The sequence below is a fragment of the Chelon labrosus genome, assembly GCF_963514085.1.
Source record: "Chelon labrosus genome assembly, chromosome: 20".
Classification (NCBI taxonomy): Eukaryota; Metazoa; Chordata; class Actinopteri; order Mugiliformes; family Mugilidae; genus Chelon; species Chelon labrosus.
The window spans coordinates 17,844,105-17,869,850 of NC_140353.1; the positions used below are offsets into that span (position 1 = coordinate 17,844,105).

General features: G+C 40.2%; 1 protein-coding gene across 1 annotated transcript; it reads left to right on the forward strand.

Moving 5' to 3' along the window:
* The first annotated feature begins 449 nt into the window (after window positions 1-449).
* syt14a (synaptotagmin XIVa) lies at window positions 450-25,495 on the forward strand. The gene is made up of 8 exons (XM_084569323.1): window positions 450-871; window positions 8,822-8,974; window positions 11,362-11,589; window positions 17,985-18,256; window positions 18,346-18,795; window positions 20,435-20,624; window positions 21,194-21,250; window positions 24,644-25,495. The coding sequence occupies exons 1-8, from the start codon at window positions 748-750 to the stop codon at window positions 24,955-24,957; spliced, it is 1,788 nt and encodes a 595-aa protein (XP_084425449.1). The 5' UTR covers window positions 450-747; the 3' UTR covers window positions 24,958-25,495.
* The last annotated feature ends 251 nt before the right edge of the window (window positions 25,496-25,746 follow it).

The window sequence follows — 25,746 nt, forward strand, 5'->3', positions numbered from 1 at the left end:
ACAGCAGTTTTTCCTGTTTTTGTGTGGATTAAACAAATCTATCTCCAAACTTTGCAGGTGCTGGTAAATTACCAGGTTCACTCTGCTTCCATTATCTATGCTAAGCTAAGCTAAGCATATCCTAGCCATAGCTTCATATTTAGGAAACACATGAGTATGGTATCAATCTTCTCATCCAGCTCTCAGGAAGAAAGTGAATATGTGTACTTCCCATTTCATTGTTTTGGAGGGAGAGGAGGGGTTTCAAAATAAATAGCACGTTAGCGCACATTTTTAGTTATAAACTACTATTTTTTTGCGGCATTTGTCAGTTTAAAAAACACTGCCTTCTTTGTCCAGTGTTCAATACTGTCATACTTCTCTGCCAACAGGAAATAACAACAAATCCAGCTGAAGGTTGCACACAACTGTTATCAGCTGCTGACAGGGGACATTATGCAACCATTTAGACCAAATAAAAACCTACAGACAGTGATTGTCCATGAGTGACTTGCTGCGGCTGGAGAAAGAAAAAAAAAAATGCAGTTACACTTAATGCTGCTGCTTACTAAGTCCAAGGCTGTTTGAATAGATGTTTGCAGAACAGTAAGTGCTCTTAGTTGATGCACTTTATTTTAAGAACTCAGCTAGCTCGAAAACTGCACACCCACATAAGACTCTTGTCATCCAGTCTCTGTCAGTGTCTGCTATGTGTGTTATTCATGTCCTTTTCCTGGAGTTTGTCTGATTGCGTCTGAACATATTTGAATGTGTTCTTGTGATGTTTCGTCTTTTGTTCCCCTCCATCACGGTGTGGCTCATTGTAACTGCATTGTCTTTCCAGGTGGCGATCGTAACTGTGGAGTGCATGAGCTGATCTGCGTCAGAAAAGGTAGGGCAGGTCAGAGCTCTCGGAGGTTGACCTTTGACCTCTGCACCTCCCGCTTCACCTTCCTGTCAGCATTTATCTCCATCAAACTGTCACAGTTGAAACTCATAGATGTTCTCCTTTCACCCTTGTTCAGAGTTGTGCTGTCTTCAGTGTTGTTGGACTGTGCCGAGTCTCTTGTTCTACGTGCTCACTTCTTGTCTTTATTGTTTTGCTAAGGTTGAAACAAATATGACCAATCGGGGAATTATCTGTACTGTGAGATGATGGCAGTCTTGCTTTCTTAAAGTGTGGTATTCATAAGCAATTATCTGTGCTTGCTTGAGTTAATAACATTCTGGTAGAGACTTCACTGACTGTTTTTGAGAACACAGGACACTTAAGATCTTTGTCTAACAAACAAGTTCAAACATTACAGAGAAACACTTTAAATTACTGTCTGAAAATTACAGTGTAAATATCTTGTACTTATGGAATATGAAACTATGCAATGAGATAAAAGCTTTTGCTTGTGATTACAAAATGCAGTGATGGGTAACACAGTCTTAATGAGGAATTAGAAAACTTAATGTTAAGCAATGCAGACATTATAGCAAAGCACTACAAAACTTAAAGGACCAGTCTGTAGGATTTAGGGGGATCTTAGCTGAAATGGAACTCAGTATTCATAATGATAAGAAATATTTAAAATTGTTTTTAGTATTGTATAATTACCTTCAGAGCCGGCTCTATCCATTTTGGTGCCCTAGGCGAGAAGATGACATACGTCTGTGCCGGGACCTCTTTTCTGCCTCCTCTTTTCTCCACTTTCTGAAAGCCGCACCTGAGGGCATGGACGGCCTTTTTCATGATGACAATATCCTTTTCTTTTCCTTTTTGACTTCTCTCAGTAAGAACCGGCGGGGAGGGGTCATAAGTCGGTGGCAATCTGCATCCTCACCTCTAGATGCCATTAAATCCTACACACTTGACCTTTAATAAAACGTCTTGTAATGTATTGATACTATTCATAAATTGGCTTTTGTTGTACAAAAATACAGAGCAAAGGGGGCAACTCACCACAATCATTTTTCTATCATGTGTTGTACAAAAAAACATGGAAGAGCTGGCCGTTGGTCTTTAGTGGAGGTTCCATTATAGATCCAATCCCACCTTTCCGAGTAAAACAAGCAGGACATAAAATATGACTACTGTATGGACGAAGCTAGCTCTTTTTGTTGTAATTTAAAAAGGACATACTATAAAAAGGTGCCGCTGGGTTGCCTAGTGGTCCAAACCCCCTGTCATCTTGGTGAATCTGGTGGTAGGAACTGGCATCTTCAACAATGTTTCCTTGCGACAAACGTCCGGGGAACTCTGCTTACAACAAATATGAGTCAACTGTATCAGCCCCTTCTATTGTTTGCCTCAAATGTGTCACATCAAAACTGAGATTAGTCCAACTTGGTTCCCTTTCTCTTTTCACAAATCATTGTTAAAACTTGATGAATTTCTTTAAAATTCTTTTGCTGTCACGTCGCTGCTACTCACTGTACACCCCTTTAGTGTTAAGGTTTGTCCCCTAGCAAAGATGCCGTTAATAATAAGACAGTTGATTTAGTAAAGAATGCCTGCAGTAAATTGATAAAACACACTCAACTAGAGGGGTACTTTGTAAGTAATCCTTTGTAACATTTCTGTATAAATGTATGTTCTTCTCGTCATATATCAAGTTTGGGGGAAACATGATTTGTTTTTGATGCAGCTGCATGTGTTAAAGGTCATGATGGTGCTCCAGCTTTCTAATTTTGTAAAAACTCTTTAAACGACTGGTTAGAATAATTGTAATTTTGCATGTTCTGTCAGAGTACTCAAAGCCTCTCCCCCTGTCCCATGGTTTATTCATATTCATAGAACTAAGCCTTTTAAACCAAAAACAAAATGCACAAGTGGACTCAGATGGTGCTCATCACAGTGTATGAGCTGGCTGAGTGGTCTAGATGTGTAGGTGTGTGCGATTTTTTTTTAAACATAATTTGGGTTAGCCATTTGTTTTTTGTGATTGTTGGAGGTTGAACTCAGAGGTGTGTGTGTGTGTGTGTTTGCATGTGTGGACAGGTTTGTGGCTACACAGTAGATGTGTGCTTCAGAGCATTATCTGAGCATGTGTGGGAGTGTGTTTGGGAGTGCTGAGAGTGCTCATGGGCTGCCATTGGAGTGTGTGGGTGTCTTTGTGGTTTTGAGGGGGGTTTTGTGCTTTTTGACATTGAACATGGCAACTGTTTCCACACGGACAGAACTCAACAGAGATGAACCGAGGTGAATTTTCTCCAGTTGTGTACATTATTGACATATCCGAGTTGGGTTCTCAGATGTCCTTGTCCTCTGTAATATTGTCTTGTTCCTCCTTGGGGGATTTATAAGTGCTCCTTTCTCCCTCCAGTGTATCATCCTGCGTCTCAGAAATCATTGCATTGAAGGATGACAGCTGAGAAGGACACTGGCTTTCTCTGTCACTGTGGAGACCGTTTTAACAAAACATTTTCCCAATCAATCAAACCGCTGAAAGGCTTTACTAGGTTATGGCAGTAAATGTATAAACATGCTTCTTGTCAGTTTTACCTGCACAATGTTTGCAGCCACAATAGATTTATTTCAGCCGAACATAACTAGATTACTCGGCTCTAATCAGATTTCATGTTGCAGATGATAGACAGATTTTAAAAGCTAAGATCACCTGCTCCATCCATTACATCAGGTTATGATGTCAGCCCTTGATGCATGGTGCAGGAACCGGTCTGTGACAGGAATTCCTTTTATTTGATAAGAAAGGAAATGTCATTTTGTCCTTGTCCTTGACCCCAGGTCTGTGGTTGGACAAATGCTTTCTCGTTAAGTGTGAGAGAATGACAATTCATCCAGAATCCCCTTAACCCTCTACCCTGCTGGGTAGTTTGTTTGTAAAATATGTTTTTGTCATTTAATACATTTTACAAGAATTTACAGATGTCAAACTCAAATAAGTCACGGCACGGCACGGCAATCAGTCACCATTAGTCTCAAGTGATTATTGGACAAGCTGTGGCATCTCAACATTTTGTGAGAGATTGTCGGCTGAAGTGGTTTTGATACTAGAAAAGGCAAAGACATTTAGGACATTTAAACCAAAGATTATTAGAGCATGTGAAAGTGACAGCATCCACATTTGGAAATTTACCCTGGAAGACTACATGTTTTGGGATGGGACTTTATGGGATGCCCTCATCAATCACATTTTCTCTGAGGACCACTACTTGGACAACATCCAGTAGCAGCAATATTCACTGCCTGGCCAAAAAAAAGTCGCCACCTGGATTTAACTAAGCAAATAGGTATGAGCCTCCTATTGGATAATTGCTACATGGGTGATTATCTTTCAGCTGGCAACAAGTTATTTAACCCAAACTGATGCAATGAGTAACTTCTCATTTCTTCTTTTTCTTTTTGGCCAGGCAGTGTATTGTCCTATATTACCCTTATCCAGTGTTGGGCAAGTTCACACTAAACAAGAACTAGTTCAAGGTTCAGTTCACACAGATAAAAGTGAACTAGTTCAAGCTCATAGTTCACATTTTTTAATTTTGAACTAAGTTCAGAGACTCCAAAATGAACAGCTTGTGTTCATTTTTTTCTCTTTTTTTTTTATTTTTTATTTTTAATTGAGCAGCTTCGAGGTATTCTTATTCAACAGAATCTCTGACTGACCTGCCCATCCGTCCCCAGCCCATGATATTTTTTCCTCCAGGATGTGTACTGCTCTTTTGAATAGCCGTTGACTGTATATACTAGGAAATAACTCAACTGTTTGTGTGGATCTGGGCGCTACACAGTTTTGAGATGAAAGTAGATAAATGTTTTTTTGTTACCATGCTAGTATTCCTTTGTAAACATGTAACAACATATAATTGAAACAATGGTGCCAACAAATCCTTCATTCAACAAGTAAAACACTTACCTACTCTTAATTATTTTTAGATAAAAACATGAGAGAAACACAGGTTTTTGAGACATTAGTGCAAGAGTAATAGTTTGGTGAGTGAAATGAATGAATAACACAGCTATGAACCCATTTCTGAAATATCATCGTCTTCAGATTCTTCCTGAAAATTTAAATTGAACAGTTACAAGGTTGCTTTCTCACATTATTCTTCTCTGTGCTTCTTTTGTCAGTTTTTGTTTGATATTCCCGTGAGTCATCCGTCAGTCCCACACACATTATCTGCAGACCATTCTCAGTATTTTAATGGGACATGGTTGATTTGGTGAAATAAGTCAAACTGAAAAATTATGTTAGACAGCTTACGCCACGCAGCGCCCACTCTGTATTGCAGAACTGGTGTAGCAGCTTTTCCCGTAGAAGCGCAGTTCTTTGGGACAAAGCATACAGTTTGTGAAGGGACAGAGTTTACATACAGAGTATGTGTTTAGAGTCAAACGAAATACTCTGGCCTGAAGTCAGGAAGTCCAAAGTAAAGAGGGAAACTGTGTGTAGGTTTAAGGGATTAAATATTCTTTTCCAGTTTGAGCCAGTAGGGGAATTATACAGAGCAGGATCCCTCCCGTTCCATCTGTGCTGTGAATAATTCAGTCAACAGTGAGAAGCTGGTACAATGTGAGCAGACAGGCTTTCCCATGGGATAACGCCTCCTGCTCTCACATTTCCACGTGACCAAACATTGTAGGCTACTAACAATAATCGTAGGCTCATTACAGCCACAGAGAACAAACAATTACCCAATCAAATATGTCACATTTTTCTTATTTTTTGTTGCATGGTCACACATTTGTACGTTAGAAAGTCAAGGTACCGTGAGCTGGAATAAGACTATAGCAGCTTATGTAACAATCTTTACTAGTTCTTCAGGTGTGGACGAGGGTTGTTAACATCTATACATCCCCCACACTTATTTCATCTTATGTTGGACATTTGTTTTCTGATGTCATTTTTTATGTGCACAAACATACATATAATAACCCAAACCTGGGTCCATATTGGCAAGTTGACGTAAATACGTATTACAGAATGAAATGTGCAGGCACTAAAGCTGTTCCCAAAGTGAAGTTCATTGTTCAAATACATAACAGAGAATATAAGACGTCATCTGAGTACACTTTCTTGTCTAATGAACTCACTATCTTCCATTTGTACCGAGGCAGCCATTTGGTTTAATTTAACAAAATGAACTTGACACACAGTGATTTATGTGCAACACAGAGCCTCATTCACGCAGCAGTAATTTCAGGGGTGAACGATGAATGAATTCTCTCTGATTGTGCTCAAATCTGTCACACATTTGGTGGTAGCAAAAATCTTGAGTGTAAGAGTTCTCCTAACGCACTTATTCCATTTCTTGTTATCACTTCTTCTTTTGTATATGGCCCTTCAGTACTGACAAGAAGTGAGGCTGTCTCAGACATTTGTTCTTTTCAAAGTCGGACTGCTCCTAAGTACCTCGGCAATTAATGTTAGTTATTCAGAACATTTATAGCCGCGCTTTCAATTCCAACAGGGTTGATTTATATCGTTGCACTTTTGATTACAGGTACACTATGAATATCGGTACAACTGTCAGTATACCTATATCATAGAAATGCCTTTTATGACTTAGTAGAAGCGTGTGGCAGTATATTTACCTCATTCATATTTTTTTATTTTGCTCTGTTTGAGTTGTTTCTGGGCTGCAGCGTAAGGGTTGTGTGTGTGTGTTAATAAGAGCAGACAGGATGTGGCAGCGTGTGACAGCATGTTTATTAACCATCCAGTAACGTTTTAATCATCTAATTCACTGCTTTGTTCTCACTAACTCCACTCCCTCTCTTCATTCTTTCTCCAAGTTTATCTACAAATTGTACCTATTATTCCAGTGATTAAACATATTCAGCAAGGGTGTATCTTCCAGGTACGAGGATTAAAAAATATGGGCACTTAAAAGGCCAGGTTAATGATGCTGTTGGTTGCATTATGGGAAATGTAGCAGACAATATTTTTGAATTCTGCTAATTCTTTTAAAATTCAGTCTCGTATGAGTCACCCAAGGTTACGGAAGTAGAATTTTAAAATGATGATATATACTTACACCGACTTGTTTTCACACCCTGTGTGCACCACTTTGTATGCTCGCCACTACCCATAGGATGACGGTGAGCATACAGAGTGGTGCTCAAGTTTTCTTTTTTGTTCACAAACTTCATCCTACAGAGCAGGAGAAATGAGAAACTGTGTGTATTTTATGTCATTAAACATTGGATCTGCTGGTTTCATGATTCACAGTACACCAAAATTAATTAAATATGGACGATATCAAGCAATTGTCAAATTCTGACGTGTTTTCTGTGTACTATGTCGATAAAACTTGCTTCAATAAGTGCCTTTAATGGATTTAATTGGCCCTTTACTGCTATTTTAGAGTAGTGTTTGAATAGCATGGATGCAGTCCCATTCTTCAACTATGGATGCCCCATCTATTAGGCTCTACCTGAAAAATACTAATCCCGTTTTCTAGCCTTTGAGTATGACAATGTTTGTCATGGACAGTTCTTATGATCCTTTAAGTTAGTAGGTTAGAGGTTTTTCAGTTTTTTTTTTTATATCTACCAGAATGTATCACACTGTAATGACACACCACAGACCCAAAGTGAATTCTGTAATTTTATCCCTTTGATTACAACAAATTATTTTTGCCATTGCAAAATGTCAGATTAATTTGCTGCACTAGGTGACAGCAGATCTCAGGAACTGAAGGTACATTGCTGCTAAATATTTGCTCATGAAGTGTTGTAATTATTATCCAGGTTTATTTTCATTTTAGATTACTGTGGTTGTAATAAATAGCCGACTTTATTTGAGGACAAAGATGTCAGGCTGTTTAAATCCACTACCAGAGAAAACATGGCATCCTTATAGCTTAGAGTCTCCCTTGTGGCCACTACTGATGATGGCATCCCACTTCCATGGAGACATGGGAAGGTCATACGTGAGGTGGAAGGTCACATGTTTTCTTTCATCTGTCAAGAACACAATTAAAGCGCATTCACCGACAGAGTTCATTCTGGTTTAACAAATCCTGTATCATCTCTCATGATGTTTACATCCGAACCATAACGAATCTAGTGATGTGTGGCAGTCAGTGTTGCGTTTAATGAGATCTGACTCGCCTGTGTGTCTGGAGTCTGAAGTGACGTTGCACCTGAACCTGTTGCTATGGTAACACAACAGGTTTCTACAGTGATACAATCTCTCCGTCTCTCTGTTTCTCTCTCTTTTTCTCTCCCTCTCTCTCTCTCTCTCTCTTTGTCCTCATCTGTCTTGAGGTGATGCTTGCAGAAGCTTGTGGGACATAAACAAACCACATAAATTATTAGATTAATAAACACTCGCATAATATTAAAAGAAAGATAAGGGACGTGTCTTTTAGCCTATAAAATGTTATGTTTTATGTTCTTGCTTCTATTTCAGCAATCTTGAAATTGTCATTTTCATTCAGCCTTGCTTTCATAACAGTTCCCCCAACCAAGAATTAAAGGGTCTGTCTAAGGTTCATTATTTAAGCTTGCTGTGACACCTATAAAGCTAACAAATTAACATATGTCTTCTTTATTTTAAGCAAAAAGAAAATAAGATGTGATCCAGCTGGGAGCTAACTCGTATAATTTATCAGGAAAGTTAATAAGTGTCCATCCCAGAATGTGAAACTACTGCTATAAGTTAAGATAAAGCAGGTAAAGGTCTAGAGGATGTGGAAACATCCTTTTTTGTGCCAAGTAGCTTTATTAGCGATGGTTTTTGAGAAGCAGACATTGGCATTTGAGGCCATAATCACCTGGACAATTGTTTCAGTGTCGTACAAATTTAAGACGGACTGTGTCGAGCGTCCAGTGTGTTGATATTTAAAATGCCAAAAAATAGTAACTTCAGCTCTAATTTTTGTGTCCCAGTTTCTCCAGAGGTGCTGGGGTTTCTGACCGCCATCGGCCTCTTCATCATCCTCATGACCCTCCTGTTCTGGTACCTCAACAACAAGTTGACACTAGAGAGCACAGGGAGCCTTCAGTGCCTTGATGACTTCAGGAAAAACTCAGAGCTAAAAGGTGAGCTGGCATTTACACATACTCCACTTTCTTTTCCTCCATAACACCTGCTCTACTTTAAATCAAGGGCATTGTCATTGTTTTGCATTTGGTGTCGATCTATCTGGTATCTGGTATCTATCTGCTTTGGACCTATGGCATAAAAATTATTTCCCACTTCTGTGGTTACAGAATTACTGCAGAAAAGATTGTATACCCATATAGAGTATGTTGTAAAAAAAAAAGTAGTTGCACTTAAATGCAACACTCCCAACGCATTTGTATCATGTAAAAAACAAATGAATCCTGACCCGATCCCTGCATGGAGACATTTTCCACTTGCATTGGCCTTTCTCAGCACATGGGGGGATTACTGTTGCTGACAGGTGTAGCCCTGTTTACTTGTTGTCTGTCCACAGGGCCTCAGAAGTTTAAAAGGTTGGTGGCCCCGGGGAGCCCTCACTGGGAGTTGGATTTGCCCTGAGATGCACCTGCTAAACTATCAGTTCAAAACAGAGTGGGGCAATGTAACGTAATGATGCGACTTCTCCTGATGTCAAGCACTTTTTGTGTTCATCTTTGTGCACTGTGGCCATTCGACAAAAATTATAAAGCGGCCTAATTAACACATCCACCGTCCCTTTTGTGCCAACACTTCTGACTTTAGAATTAGAATCTTTTATTCTCTGTGATTTAGTCTTTGTCACCTTACACATGTTTCAAAATACATGTAGTTAGGAGACATTTTCCAGTCAACATGGAAAACATTGCAGCCTTACACTGACTGGAACCATTTTAAAGCTCTGCTTCCCCCTGCTGGAAACAACATGAAGCTACAATTGTCTCAATTGCAAAAGCAAGGACACTGTAGTGGTTGTTTACTGACATACATTATAGTGACATATGCTTTTGGATACAGGGGCTGACTTCAGATTCTGCACATGTTATAGGCCAGTTTTTTTCAGGAATACCCTAACAGAGTGTCACTGATTTTCTCTGTGTTCCTTTTATTAATTCAGTGGCCCCCTCATATAGAGTATGCACATAAATGTGGGAGATACCTCTCAGAGTCCACAATTATATGCGGATTATCAGTCCTGAAAAATGAGCATATAGACATTAAATGATTAATCTTCTCAAACAAAATATTTGTGCTTTGTCTCGAATTCATTACCATATTACTGTGTAAACCACATGCTGGTGTATTACATTTATTTACATGAATGATATTTATCTTATATCTATTTCCATATTTGCTGCCTTTCTTGGCCAGGTCTCCCTGGAAAAAGAAATGCGATGCATATTTTTCAGTTGCATAACAAGGCTCTGTGTTGCATAATGTGTCTGATTGTGAACAGAACACTGTGCTGGCATTATTATTGCAAGAGACCTTCATTAAACCTTCAAGAGTCTGTAGCATGACTACAGCTGGCCGCTGCACAAAGTTCAGCTTTTGCAAATGCTTCATCTTCGACTGTGTTTCTCTCTCTCTCTTTTTAGTTTGTCTTTTTGTTATTGGCTCACGGCAATCATTAACTCAAAAGTGGATCTTTTAAATGTCAAAGTGTGTAATCGTCATCAGGTTACAATGACAAACATGCCTGTTGCCATAAGTATGCCAAAGAAACACTGTGTATTTGTTTGTTCTCATAAACTGAGCCACACATGTAAAAATATTTTTTCCTTCTTGACACAAAAATGTTATTGACAGAGCGATAAAAGACCATCTTAGTAAGCACCAGCGCTATATCTTATTCCTTTTACTGATATATGTATCGTATTATAGATCAAACTGAAAAAGCTGAAGCTGGATATGGATCAGGAGTTTGATGCACCACCCGCTCTTCACCTGTGTTTAATGAAGGAAAGATCAGACACTTTTCAGAGTGGAACACGTGTGACGGCATCCAGAATCAGATTAAATGAAATGATTAAATGAAATGAATCGTGACGTTGTGTAATTTGCCCCATGAATTCCACCAGGATGGGTAATGTAGATCTTTTTGTGCGGGAGGGATTAAACGGAGAAGGTAGCGTCGCATGGTGAGTGTGCAGATGTTCTTTTTGATGTTAGTGCTCTTCAACTGTAGCACCTTAACAAATCTTTGACTGGATTGATCCAGTCAGCAACACCTACCAACACCAAACACTCCCGTCATGTGTATATATTTTAAACTGCAAAACAATAATTAAATGCTAAATCAAATACTCTAAATCTAAATTGTTCATGTAACTGCAACTTGGAGATCTGCATCAAGTTTCACTTCAAGTGTCATTTCTTTTTAAGCACAGTTAAATTTATTTCTGGGGAAGCATTTTTCTTTTTATTGTGAAATGCGGCGCTGGTGCCAGCAGAGGCTGCCAGTCTACTTGATTTCGATCAACTCTTCCTCTCTGTCTCCGAACAGACAAGGCCTACTCTGACGCCGACCTCCAGGGCTCATCATCGGACAGCGAGGATGAACTGATGGGTCAGTATCAGGAAGCGGTCAGCCGCTCACAAGGCCTGCGGGGAGGAGCCAAGGCAGCGTCGAACGCCAAACACTCGGGAGGCTTCAGCTGGGAGAGCCGGCAGAAGTACAGCCCTCTGACTGCTGATTATGATGGATACAGCAGTGACGCCTCGGCCGACGATGGTAAGTCCCCTGTCCACGCCTTCGACCCCCCCCGTGCAGCCAGAAGTTCTTTAAAAGATTAGCACAGATATTTCCTTTTTCTCGCCACAGTATGTCGAGCAAAAAGCACTCTCTTCATCTTCTGCACCTCTGCACCAATAAACAGAAGTGCGCCACACACACACACACACACACAGCGTGCACACAGACACACACTGTCAGTTAATCCAGAGAGGTGATCAAAGTGAAGCTCCCGTTCAGCACACTCTCCGTGGGAGGGTTGTGAAACAGTCAACTGTCTGCATAATCTGCACAGCCTCACACTTTTTTTTCTTCTTTCTATCGCATCTATGTTTCCCATCTGCCAAGACTCGCCGTCACTGTGCTGCTTTCAAGAAGTTTTTTTTTTTTCTTTTTATTTCATGTGGAGCCAAGTCACTGGAGAACACCTGCACTGACCTCTGTGGATCAGTTGGTTATTCATATATCACAGCGCTTCACTTGAAGTATGTACTATAACAGTATTAGTAAAAATACACAGTTTAACTCCACAGCTCACATATTTATTTAAAATAAATAGTTCAAGCGTTTTGGGAAATGTGATTATTCAGTTTTTTGCCAAGCATTAGGTGATTGACGGCACTCATGAAGCCACCACCAGCATTGATTAGCTTAGCTTAGCTTAGCTTAGCTTAGTGTAAACAGCTCCACTGAATCTGCCTAAAGGCACTGAAATCTAACGCCAAAGCTCAGTAATTAACACCTTAAATCTCGCATGTGTGATCCATACACAAACCAATGTGTTAAAACAACAAATTGTGCTTTCACATGTGAGGAGGGGGTGGGTGACAAGCGAATTCTTTAAGTCTTGTTATCACCAGAACTTGTCATTTTTACTCTTGGGTGTTTGTACAAACTAAACAAACAAGATAATGTGTTACTGAGCTCTGGAGCCGCTGCCAAAAGTAGCGCAGTTTCCTGTCTCTATGCTAAGCTAAGCTAACTGGCTACTGGATGTAGCTTCATATTTACTGGACAAACATAACAGAGTTCTGTGGACCTAACTCTATAATGTCTCAAAATGTCAAAATTGGCAAATAAGAAAATGAAAAATCACATTTTTAAACTCTAAAAATCACATGCTCCACTATTTAAAAAACAGCTTCAAAGAATATAACGTAAGTAATAAAGACACATACTTAGATGATTGTGTTCAACATTCTCAGACGGATATCAGCCGTGTTTATGTCTGACAGTGTTTTTCAAAGACAAAAACAATCCGTCTTTGCCAGGGTCCTCAATCGGTGAATCACGTCTGAACCAGTTATATAAGACAGTGGGTTCCAAGCCTGAGTGTCTGGCACGATCTATTTAAAGCAATGTTTGAATATGTAGCTAAGGGATAAATAGTGCATGGCATGCCTCTGACTCCATTAGCAAGGAAGCAACGCGCCTCACAAAGTTGACGTTATGCAAGTGCTGCAACAGCTGAATGTCTCCCAATGGACGCTAGGTGGTCTCTGTCATCCTCAAAGATTTTCATGTAATTCTTTACAGCATTAGCAGGAATTTCTGAAGATTAGCTTGTTTTGTTGTGTTTTCTTCAAAGGAGACATAAATCATCTGAACAAACATCAGAAACACAGCAGCCTTGTGCATTTTGTCTTCTACATGTTGAGACTTATCAGTGATTATCAGAGAGATAATCAGTGATTCTTCTGTTCACATTCAACTGACCCCCTGATCTGATTATTGTTCCTATCACTTGCTTGCTATTCATAACATTTTGTCCAACTGATGTAATGATTTTGCTCGTCTTATATAGACCTACAGTGACATAATTCATTCAGAGCTGCCAGCTGTCATTGGGTGAGAGGCGGGGTAGTGCCATAATTATTCAAATTAATTCTGAATTATTCCATGATGTTTATCAATTTGAAAGCTAGACATAAAACTGTTGATGTACACCAATCAGGCATAACATTATGACTACCTTCCTAATATTGTGTAGGTCTCCTTTGTGCCTCCGAAAACAGTTGTGACTCATCAGAGAATGGACATGGGTCTTTTAAGGGTGTCCTGTGGTGTCTGGAGACAGAATGTTGTTAGTGGGGGGCCTTTGGGTCCTGCGGGCTGAGGGGAGGGGCTTGGGATCTAGGGAATTTGGAGGCCAGGTCAACACCTTGTGCTGTTTATCATGTTTTTTGAGTTGTTCCTAAAGCGTTTTTGTGTGTGTGCCTGTGTCATGCTGCATCCTGCTGGCTGCTGCCATCAAGGAGTTTCTTTGCTATAGGGTGGGGGCATCTGGTCTGGTCTAGGTGGGTGGTACATGTCTAAGTAAGACTTTCCACATGAATGCCAGGTCCAAAAGTTTCCCAGCAGAACATTGTATTGTCACAATGTAATAAATGCAGAAAAACATAATTAGAAAGGCTGCACATCCAAAAGTCTGGTAAGTGATCATGACGTTATCATAACTTTCTGTCTTTGAAAGCTAACCACAGCTGCTGAGGATCTAGCTAGACGGACTGATACTAGATAGATAGAAGTCATTTTCACCTTTTTGGCTCATTATTTTCCACCTTGTTGTAAGTTTTTTCTCTCCAGCCTTCTCTTCGACCAGATCATCATGGATCAGCAATGATGAAGCAGCAGCCACATACCAATACTCACATCAGGTCACTTTTTTTACCTTCCCAGCAGAAATATTGTATATTATCAGAAACTTAAGTGGTTCCCATGATTTCCGATGACAGTTGGAGAAGATTGATTTCAAACAAGCAGTCGTAAAAAGCTTGGAGGAGCTTGTAATATTTTCTCTTGACTCCCACCGCTGCTGCTTGTGTTTGTCTGTGAGTATGAAGAGCTTTATCCCCAGGACATATGTATTATACATGAGGACGATTGTGCCGGAACCCCAGAATCAGGGAGGGTGGGTGCACTAGCGGCTCTGCTCAGCCTACCGAAATAAGAAGTAAGCAGAAAGAAAGAAATGATCTGGACCTCCTGCCTTTCTCTTCTCTGAAAGTCAGTGCTGTCATGAGTATGGTGGATGAGGGCAGACGTCACAATACATTTTACTAGTTCACCGTATTAATGTGGGCAGTAGTATCATGGAACATTTTAGTGTCAAAGCAATACATTTATCCACCATGTGATAAGTTTAAGGATTATGTTATCTCATCTTGGCCGGGCCAAGTTATAGTCTTTCACAGAACTACTCATAATATGACAACTTATTGAATTTAAACCTTGGGTTTTGTAAGAATTAATCTAAAGAGATATAACATGTTTGTTACTTCTCTTTAGAGTAGTTAGTACACAGATTTATTAATGCTTTTGGACAGGGCCAGGCCAGGTGTTTCCCTGTGTTTTCACCCTAAATGCTAACCTCTTCTCACCATCTCCTGGCTGTAGTTTCATTTTTAACAAACACACTGTAGATAAACATTGGCATTCACATATAAATCTGGGCAAAAAAAGCAAATTAGTCATTCAGAGGGGAGGGAAATAATTTATTTCGTGTTTTGAGGGTGCAGCGGTGGTTAGTGATGAGATATCTTGCTAAACAGCTACATACTGGATAAGAAATAGTTTTGAGGTTGAAGTTCAGTACGGTCTGATTAGCCAAACAGCTGCTGGCTCCCATGTAGGGGAAACATTTTCTAGAACGTGTCCTAATAAATATGTGAGACACTCTTAACAGCAGTAAAACACAGTCGTTTTTTTAGACAACCAGATCTAGTTCAGCACTCTCTCACACAAAGTCACACATTTGAAATGCTCTTTTTCCCACATGCAAATTGATACAGCATAGGTGAGATCGAGCCAAGGGTGAGCTCAGCTCACATGACACATTCAGTAGCAAAAGGTACGCCTTCTTTATTCTCAGCAAACATTTTGTGAAACACTTCGTAGTATAAAACTGTAGGCCATAAGCTATGGTCAGCTTATAGGTAAATGAGGTCAGATCTCAAACACGTGTGAAGACACATTTTAATGCCAGGTTCCTGTCAGGCTAATCTTAACAGCACATTAGCTGACTCTAAAGGAAGCTACTGCTTTATCACAATTTTATTTTTAGAGTTGCACTTCGATTATTATGTCAGAAATGACTCTGCTCACACATTTTCACAGAATCAGTAAAATCAGGTCAATAAAACACCTTACTATCTAGTATATGTATTCTTGTTAGGTAACACACATAATAACATTTGCCTCGGTTGCACTAGTAAAATCATCAGGGTGATGATTTTACTAGTGCAACATGAACTGGTACTGACCTTCTGCCAGCAGGAGATTGAGCCTTCACTGCTTATATTATTGATAACTACTGATGCTGAATCGCTGCTATGTAAAATCTTGACTGTCTTGTAAAACTACAAGGTACGAAGAGGTCAGGCGTGTTTTTGCTGTACTTTCAGCCACGGAAGGGACAAAGTGCAGCTGCTCTCATTTCTCACCTAAGATATTTATACCTGAGTCTCACAGTCAAGAGTCTCAAAGCCCAAACTGTTTCCCTACTTAAAGACGTACAAGAAGGAAAAACAAGGCGGATGCCAGTACAGAGGGGATGAAACTCTGTGAAGCAAGGGTGGGTTAGACGAGAGGAGGAATGGTAACCATCCCAATTAGCGGGCTGGAGAAAAGAGTAGTGCTTTTACACAGCAGCATCCATCAAATCAACCGCCCCCGGCTCAGCAGGAAAAAAGCTGCTCAAAATGGATTTGCTCCTTTTATCAAGCCCTCCATGACACTTAGTTAAGACTCCTTTGCCTCCATCCTGCCACTGATATGTGCCACTTTGAGCTGGTGTCTCACTGACATTATTAAGACTGAAAGTTTCTAGAACTTTGGAGAAGCGGGAACAATGTGTTGGAGTGAATTACGTCATCACAGTGTTGGCTTTTTCCAAAAGTTAGGAGGCAATTTTTTTCTAGTTATTTTCTTCTTCATCTTCTGTTTTCTTTACTGTATTCTTTGGGACTGGGTTTAAAGCACTCCCCGTCCATGTCCCTATGGGAGTATTAGCATCGGCTGCTCAATTTTTGTGAATCCAAATTGGACAAGGGAGGCGGTTTGGAGAATGCTGCTGACAAGACCATTCAAGGTTCTTTGTAAGTGCCACAGCGATGTTCAGTATAGCCTTACTCTTTGCCTTCCAGGCAACTGAATCATTCAGAAAGGTGAGAGGCGTGAAATGTGTGGCAGATTAAGAAGTATTCAGTTCAGTCCTTTAATGCTGCATATCTGATGTTTTATTTAGGTTGTGCGTTCAAAAGATTCCTCTCACAGAGCATATTATGCACATGAGGACTGGCAGCGTAGCTTCCATTTGTCGGGCTGAGAGGGATGTCTGTGATAAACTGCTTACAAAAAGTGTTTCTCAATTCTAAAAAATTACACGAACCTCAAGTGTTTCACGAGAACATTAGAGTAATGTGCAGCTAGAAATTAAATATTCTGTGAGTATATTCTGCCCAGTAAATAAAATACAGCATAATTTAATGATTAAATTGTATATGACATCATAATTTAATAAGTATATGATTGCAGAATTGTATGATAGTTATTAATGGCTAGGATTTTAATCACAAGTGCTTTATAATTACAGGTATTCCTGGCATGGTTGTTTCAAATTTATTACAACATTTACATTTACATGTTTTCTTTCCAACTCGTCTCCTGTTATGTTTCCTTTTTGGTGAAAATTGGTGTTTTGGTAACTCATTTTGTGAAGAAATTAATCAGCGTTGACACATATGGGCAAAATGAATGATTAGATTAGGCACTTGGAGAATACACATGGCAGTTGTTTATATTTCTCTCACTGTCAGCACATTTAACAAAAAGAATGGAGTGATTGATTGGATTGGATGAAAAAAAGAGTAAAAAGAATTATTGACTGCATGCCCAAACCACAGTATCCTATGTCTTTTCTCTCTGTGCCATAGATTTTTCACATTTGCTCCAAATATCTAACTCATAAATGAGCGTCACTGTGGTGGCACGTTCCTTTGTTATCGTAAAAATGGGCATTGTAGTTGAGTTAGAGTCGGTCCTGCGTTCACTGTCCTCCTACTATAAATACTCACCAGTGTACCAAATCTGTGGCTGAAGATAGTCCACACCAAATGCACCATTTACCCCTGTTCTAATATGAGTTGATAAAACCAATGTGCCCAGCTGTTGCCTACATTTCTGAACCTGCTTTTAAAGATGTTTGTCTTCAGTAAGTGCAAATGGGCATGGTCTAGGAACCATTTCCCATTTGGGTAAGCTGGACAGAACTGAGAAACAGTCATACTAATATTGGTTTTGGTCTGTTCGCGTTACTAGATTTCAGGTTTCTCCTTTAACTCTACTAGCTGCTGTAGTGGAGCTGTATATAACTGTGTTGATTTCCTCCCAACCAGCCAACTGCATCCAGAGGATGAGACGAACGCCACCACTGGATGAGCTACAGCCTCCACCTTATCAGGATGAGAATGGTTCTCCGAGGATGTCCTGCACTCTGTCAGACCTGGGCGATGCTAAGTGTGATTTTTCCCACACCAGTGGCAGTCCCCACCTTTCTTTTGGCAAGTGTCCCAGTGAGGGCAGTGACGGCCCTGAGACTGAGAGTTACCTCAACAAAGGCTATGAGGAGGACGTACCCAGTGACAGTACAGCTGTCCTCAGCCCAGAGGTAAGTACCAGTACAACATACGTATATATGATATTTGTCTTTACATTGAGGTTTTTATTGCACACTGAATATTCCATTGGTTTCTTCAGGATATGTCGGCCCGTGGATCAGCTGCACGACTCCCTAAAGGCTATGAACCAGATCCCGTGGCAAAGTACGGCACCCTGGACATTGTGTTTGACTACGACTCAGAGGAGCAGCATCTGGCTGTGACCATCATGGCAGTAACAGACCTTCCTCCCGTCAAACGCACCGGTAACATCTCCTGGCAAGTCCACCTAGTGCTTCTGCCCACCAAGAAACAGAGGGCGAAAACAGGTATCCAGAGAGGCCCATGCCCCATCTTCACCGAGACCTTCCACTTCAGCCACGTGGAGTCGGAGATGATCAGCAATTACGCCATCCGATTCCGCCTTTACAGCATGCGACGGATGAAGAAGGAGAAGGTGCTCGGGGAAAAGGTGTTCTACCTCACCAAGCTCAACCTTCAGGGCAAAATGTCTGTGCCGGTCATATTAGACCCATGCTGTGCACTCCCGGTAAGGACGATCAAAGCAGGTGTTGGCTTTCAAGCGCCTGCTCGACACCTCACTAATTGCTCCTCTTTGTTGATTGATCTTTCATCTGATTGGATAACATTTTTAGAATAAGGGTTAGAATTTGCAGAGCTTGAGTATAAAGATATTTTTTTGATAGGAACAGTTGGTTTAGTTTGCTTGTTGGTTGAATGTGTCTCAGGAATAGACAACCAATTTATTTTTGCGTGTTTCCCTTTTGCTCACATTTAAAATCATAATTAAAAAAAAAATCAAAGGCTATAAAGAAGAAATACAGCCTTAAATAGACAGCTTGTTGAGAAGTCCATTATCATTTTTTGAATTAATCATGCATGGGTATACTTGCTTTTTTAGTATCTTACAATATATTACTGATGTTGTGAAGAAGAAGAATAGCAATTGAGGGGAAAAAGAACAGATTGCCAGGGAGACACATCTTTGTCAAGCTGTAATAACTTTATTTTTTAATTATGCATAGATCCAGGTGTCCAATTAAACCAATATTTTTTGTAGAACCATAACTGTCAATTAATTTAGAAGGCACAACTAGCTGGGGTAGTTCTGTAGCGTTTTGGATTTCTCCACGTGTTCAGTCATTGTGTATGGAGCAGTAAGACCAAGGCTATTTTTTTTTACAGCTCCGCTTTTTTTACAACTTCTAAAAATGGGGTCAGGTTGTGCTTCAATAACAGGGAATAACGGGGACCTCCAGGGTGGATGGGGTTCAAATGTTGTATATGGTATCTTTTACTTCTTGTCAAAACTAAAAATACAATTGCAAAAGTATAAGGAATAAATTAAGGGATTCTTGTAGGATTTAATGGCAACTCCTTCTTTCCACCAACATACGATGGCTGCCACTTCAGTGTAGAAAGGTGGAAGGAAATCTCTTGTAATTTGGTTTGTCTGCTTGAGGGGTACTGCAGAAACAGTGTGGGACATCATGATGGGCTCTGTGGAAGAGGAGGCTCTCCATATAGGCCTCATTCTAAAAACATACATATACATATTTGCAGGTGATTAGACACTTGCGAAATCATGATCATGAATGCTGTATTTCATTTCTCCTAACACAGCCCCTTAAATTCTACACACTGATCCTTTAAGTGTCTAACATAGCCTGTAAACGTTAGCATTCTCTGTACTTTCCTCACAGTAGCATGCTTAGGAACGTAAGGATTAAGTTGGGTTAAGGTTAAGCATTGCAAAAAATGACTGGTTGCAGTTATGCATGAGTTTGTACCCAGTTTGAGGTGTGGAGAAATCCAAAGTGATAGGGAAAGAAAGGTACTTTTGTACTGTTTTACTTTAACACACGTAAAAAAAAACAGTTTCTGAAAAGAAATTACACATTGTTTAATAAATTCCACAAAAAAATGAGTGATCTGCTGCTGTTACTGTAGCATGTGTTGCGTGAGACACTTCATAGTAGTAGCTTAGTAGCTTAGTGGGGAGCTAGGTAGTGTCATCAGAACTGTAATTCATTTATATTCCTGGTTTTGCAAACGCTATTAATAGCGTTAGGATCCAAAGTGGAACCGATAATCATAAATGTTTAATTCAGCTTGATGAATTATTGATATTGCACTAGAATAATCTGAATGTTTGCTAACATTTGCAGGGTGCTGAGTCCCAGGTCAGCCTCTCTGATATGACGTGCAGTGAGAGCGCCTCATCGTTCCAGTCCGTCAGTCAGGCTTCCACACCGGAGATCCTCGTGGGCCTGGTGTACAACGCCACAACAGGACGTCTCTCTGTGGAAGTCATCAAAGGCATCCATTTCAAAAACCTGGCAGCTAACAAGCCACCCAGTAAGTACCCTAAAGGGTTTGGTTGTACAGTTGTGGAAAGAGCAGTGAACAGGATAACAGTTTCATGATTTCATTCAATTGCTAAAATGGAAAAGGACAAGTTGAGCCTGTGGATTTAGGCAGCCATTTTTAATCTTATGTCATTTTTATGAAAATGGGTAGTCCAGTTCATTTATATACATACAGATTTATACATGCTACATGCTTTCTTTTGATCAAATCCAACTGAACCAGAGAGCGACTGTGCACGGCTTGTAACTTCTCCGAATAAGAGATAGCCTGATCTATCTCAGTTGCACTACCTGCTTTTCAGTTTTCCTCTGGTTTGATCCCTGGTTTCCCTCATTTCCTGGCCAGCCTCTTCAGCCAGCTTCCAGGGATCCGAGAAGCAAGTTCAAACAAAAACTGCCTCTTGTTGAACTTAGTGCAATGTTCTCGTTGGCCTTCTGACCCTGTTTCTCTTTCCTTGCATCTTCTGTTATGTCTGCACCTGAAATTCTCTCACCCTACTACCTTTTTGACATCTTGGTCCGTTGTTTTTCTTACTGCTGTCCAACCCTTGTTGTCAGACGGGCTGTTCTGTTGTCTAAAACACTTGATAGGTGGACAGGTTTATATTATCAGAGGTGAGTCTCTGTTCCTGCCCCAAAGTGAGGTGCTATCAGTGTTGTATTCGAAACCTCTGTGCACATCTTCATGGATGCAGTTAGATGCTCATTAACGGTTTTATTTACTTAATCGGTTTCCATGATAAATATCTATATAACTATATATATATCTATATATAATATTCCACATCCAACTGATACAAATGTGTCAGACACTCAGTTTTAACCCAGATTTGTTTCTTTCATGTAAACTGAGTCTGGCATTTTTCTGGTTAAACTTAGATGCCCTATGCTCATAAGGCAGCAGCGACACATTAACGTCAGTGAAGATGTAAAGTGCAACGATTTGCTTGGAATACATAAATGCAGCACAATGGTTCATCCTCAATTATAGTGGCTCCTGCTGCCAGCCATGCTGAAAATGAGGCTCTATCCATAAAAGGCCAAATTCTGTAAAAGACCGTCATATCAGCACAAAGGCTACAGATGAGCATCTCTACAGACATGATCCGTCAGCTTTCCGACCTGGAAACAAAGAGATAGCCACATCAGAATTTCCCACCTTTCCCATTGAAGTCTACACTGCATAAATCAGCTTTTGTCATGAATCGTATTATTGGGCAACAATTATAATGATTTCTTTGTTCATATATTTCATGTCAATATGAGATTATGAGAACATTTTTGTGAAGGAATAATGGTAGAACGTATGGTTATTATTTAGTGGTAAGTCAACCAAAGGATTAACTGAATACTCGGAATATAACCTATAGATTAATCAATAGAAAAAATAATTATTCATTGTAGCCCTGTTACGTTGTTTATGAAGCTATAGCTACACAAGCTATCTTAACAGTCTAGAAAAAAAGGCTTGCCTGGCTCTGAACCAAAGTTACAAAATCTCTCCTAGACTCTCCCGTGGTGATGATACGACATGGTATCAGAAAATGACTGTGACTGCTTAAGAATTAATGCCACGCATAACCCCTTACAACCACAAATCTTTAGTGAATCAAACTAACAATATAAAACCTGTCATTAGCAGAGCTTTTGTTATCTTTGTACATAGCCAAGCTAGACGTTTAACCCTGTTCTGAGTCTTCATGCTAAGCTAACGGAGTCTTGACTGTGCTTCCATATTTTGAGGACAGATGTTGACCTTCTCATCTAACTCTCAGCAAGAAAGCAAACATGCTGCACCATGACTTTCAGTCAAATCTGTTGCAAAATTTAAACAACCTTAATGGGTGTAAATGATACATTGCCCGTTACTCCTTCACACACACACGTATAACACTCATCCATGAAGATGCTTGCTTGTTGTAAACCATCTTGCTGCATTTTTGAATGCATATGTTTTGTCATGCATGCAGCCCTGTTACCACCACCTGGCCTCCTTTACCTGTCTCATGTCTCTTGTGTTTGCGATGCCTGGAAGTCCTTTTCATGCTAAATCTATCCAGTTTGCTTGGTGGCATATTGCCAGCTAAAAGAAAATGTTGTGCGTCATGGACTGCTGGCTTTATTCAAACGGAACACTTTGGCATGCTTTCGGTGTAATTTTACATTTTTCAGCTCTGCTTCCAGCACATGCAGAGTGCAGGACTTTGGTAATAGAGCAGCATAAATATTCATCTGTACGCACACTGTACTGTCCTCCCATTAATTGCCATGCTCTTCATATTCCTAAATGTCTCTAACTAATGACTAGCTGCCAGATTTTGGTATTGTTTGTACATTCCTAAATGGCTTATCTGTGTGCTATGTAATCCAAAATTGTACTTAGAAAATAGTCACATCTGGTAACACTGAAAAAAACCTTTGTGCAAAATCCTCATGAAGGCCTTGATTGACTTTTGTACGTCTTACAAAGTGGAAAGAGCACGGTGAAGGATGCGGAGCAATTTCAAAGCTCCTTTTCTACCATTTCAAAACAGTACCAAGCCGATGAGTCAAGTTAATCATCAGCCGCAGAACCTCTCATTCAGCAACAATACCAAAGAGCCATGCATCACCGCTACTGACCACTTAAGACATCCACAGCTCTACAGAGCCCATTCAGCAGCAGTCAAAAAAGAAATCAAGGCTATTTTTTTCACCCTGCTTTTATGTCAAAGAGAGCAACTGAATGTGTGATTCAAGGCGGTGAGCTAGGCGTTGGAAGGCAGCTGGCACTCGACAGCATGAAAGCCTCTGCAATTCAGTCCTTATACTCCCTCTTAGACAGGAACATAATACACAGCATTATTACGGCGTGTGGTTGTAGACGAGGGGCGAAACACTCTCAAAGACCCATTGTGATTGCCAGTCTTGCTTCGTTTACTTTCAGCTGGATTTGTGGCTGCAGTTTATAACGTGATTTCGGCATGGAAACGAGGTGAATAAGGAAAGAGTGAATGCTGAAATCACCAGATAATGGCATTTTTTTTCCTTTTGTTTTTTTCCTCCGTGGGGGAAAATGAATGATATTCATAAGGAATTATGTTTTTTGGAATGAGTACAATGTGCATAATAAAATATGTACAGTGAAAAGGAAAGGAATATGCTGGGAAGTATGAGGTGGAAAATGTCACATGATGTGAAATAGTACCTGCTAGATCTAAAACTGTCAATACTTCTAATCCGCCCTAATGATAATTTGGAAAAGGATTATGAGTTATAGATTAATATTTCTCCTTTCTCTTCTGAGAGTTTATGGATTTATTTGAATTATGTTCCAGTCACTTATTATACAGCATGTTTTTTCATTTCAGCAGACCTGCGTAACCTCCAACACATAAAAAGACTCACATTTTGGACTGACCAGATTTTGGAACATTGCCCTGGTCTTTAAACGTCCTTGCACAAGTCATGTGATGACAGTGACATTATGTCAAAGTCAGGACATATAATAGGAGGTCCTCAAGGTATTAATGGGGTAATTACTTTTTAGTTACTGTACATGATTAGTTTCAGAAGAGGCTCTTCATCCTTTAAGCGCAAGCATACACATCACTAACTTTCTCTAGTCCTTTTTTATCTTAGACATTATCCCCTATTTCAGGTTAGACATACAGTAGTTGCATAGCAACAAGACTGAAGTATCCTTTGAGTTTTTGCTCTCTGTTATCAGGAACACTCACAGCTGAGCTTTGTGTTTGATCAGGAGAAAACCACATCCTATGTGACCGTGATCTTAAACAGCAAAAGCTTTGTGAGGAAATGTGGCGCACATTGCTGTAGAGAGAACGCAGCTGCAGCAGGTCGTAATGCGTTAGTTTTAAGAGAATACACAAAAGACATGAGGGTTTTGCACAAAGGATTCATTACTCTTAACTACTAGAAACACCTTTAGCTTTGCAAACCACACATTCAAAAGTATTATTTCATCAATTCCCATGTAACTGTCTACTCCACCTACTTCCTGTCTAGATACATATGTTAAGCTGACCTTACTCAACTCCATGGGCCACGAGATGTCCAAGTGTAAGACCTCCATCTGCCGCGGTCAACCCAACCCGACCTACAAAGAGACGTTTGTCTTCCAGGTGGCTCTTTTCCAGCTATCGGACGTCACGCTCATCCTCTCCGTCTACAACAAGCGCAGCATGAAGCGTAAGGAGATGATTGGTTGGATTTCTCTGGGCCTCAACAGCTCTGGGGAAGAGGAGCTCACTCACTGGACTCAGATGAAAGAGTCTAAAGGACAGCAGGTTTGCCACTGGCACAGTTTGCTGGAGTCCTAACAGCAAAGGAAGAGTAAGTCGAGAAAGTGTGCGAGGATAACTGCGCTGAGCAGTTGTCATCCCAGGTGGGCAAGAAATGGATGAGTTCAGTCGGGAAAGAGGAGTGTGACCGTTGTCCAGTGAATGGGGTCAGTGGTGATGGAGGACTGAACCACATGTGTCTGCTCTCCGAGTTGTTCAGCTTATCATGGCTTTTTTAATGGCTCTGTTGGCAAGTGTCTTATGTTCATGGGTTGTCTTTTGATGGCAATCCTGTAGATGACACTTTTTTGGTCTGTTGAAGGGTTGATCTAGGGCCTTCTCTAAAAAGCAGGTTCTGGATAAGAGTACGGAGTGAATTATCGTCCGATAGTTTTGTATGCACAAACCTCTGGCTCAAACAACAGATGTGAGGATTCTTCCAAGTTGAATCATAAATGTCTTTAAACTTATTTTCGAGGTTTCTGCCCATGTAGAATAAATGTGTGCTCCGAATTCAATGGTTGATCAAGACAATAGCTCCTAAAGCTTAATTTATACCGCTGCATCAAATCTAGGTATGGTGTAGGCATGCGGTATGTATGCCGTTGGGACTCTGTAGGTACGCTGTAGATATCTCGTAGGAACGCCATAGCTATAGGTAGGTGTGTATCATACACCATACCCTGGTTTACACCTTCCTAGGCCGTAATTGGTCTTAAATGCATTTCCTTGTCAAAGTTTCTCATTGGATAGACAATCAGAAAATATTCACCCACATCCTGCCTCAGTAGGTTCAGTGGTCTACACACCATCTATTCCAGTGTCTTC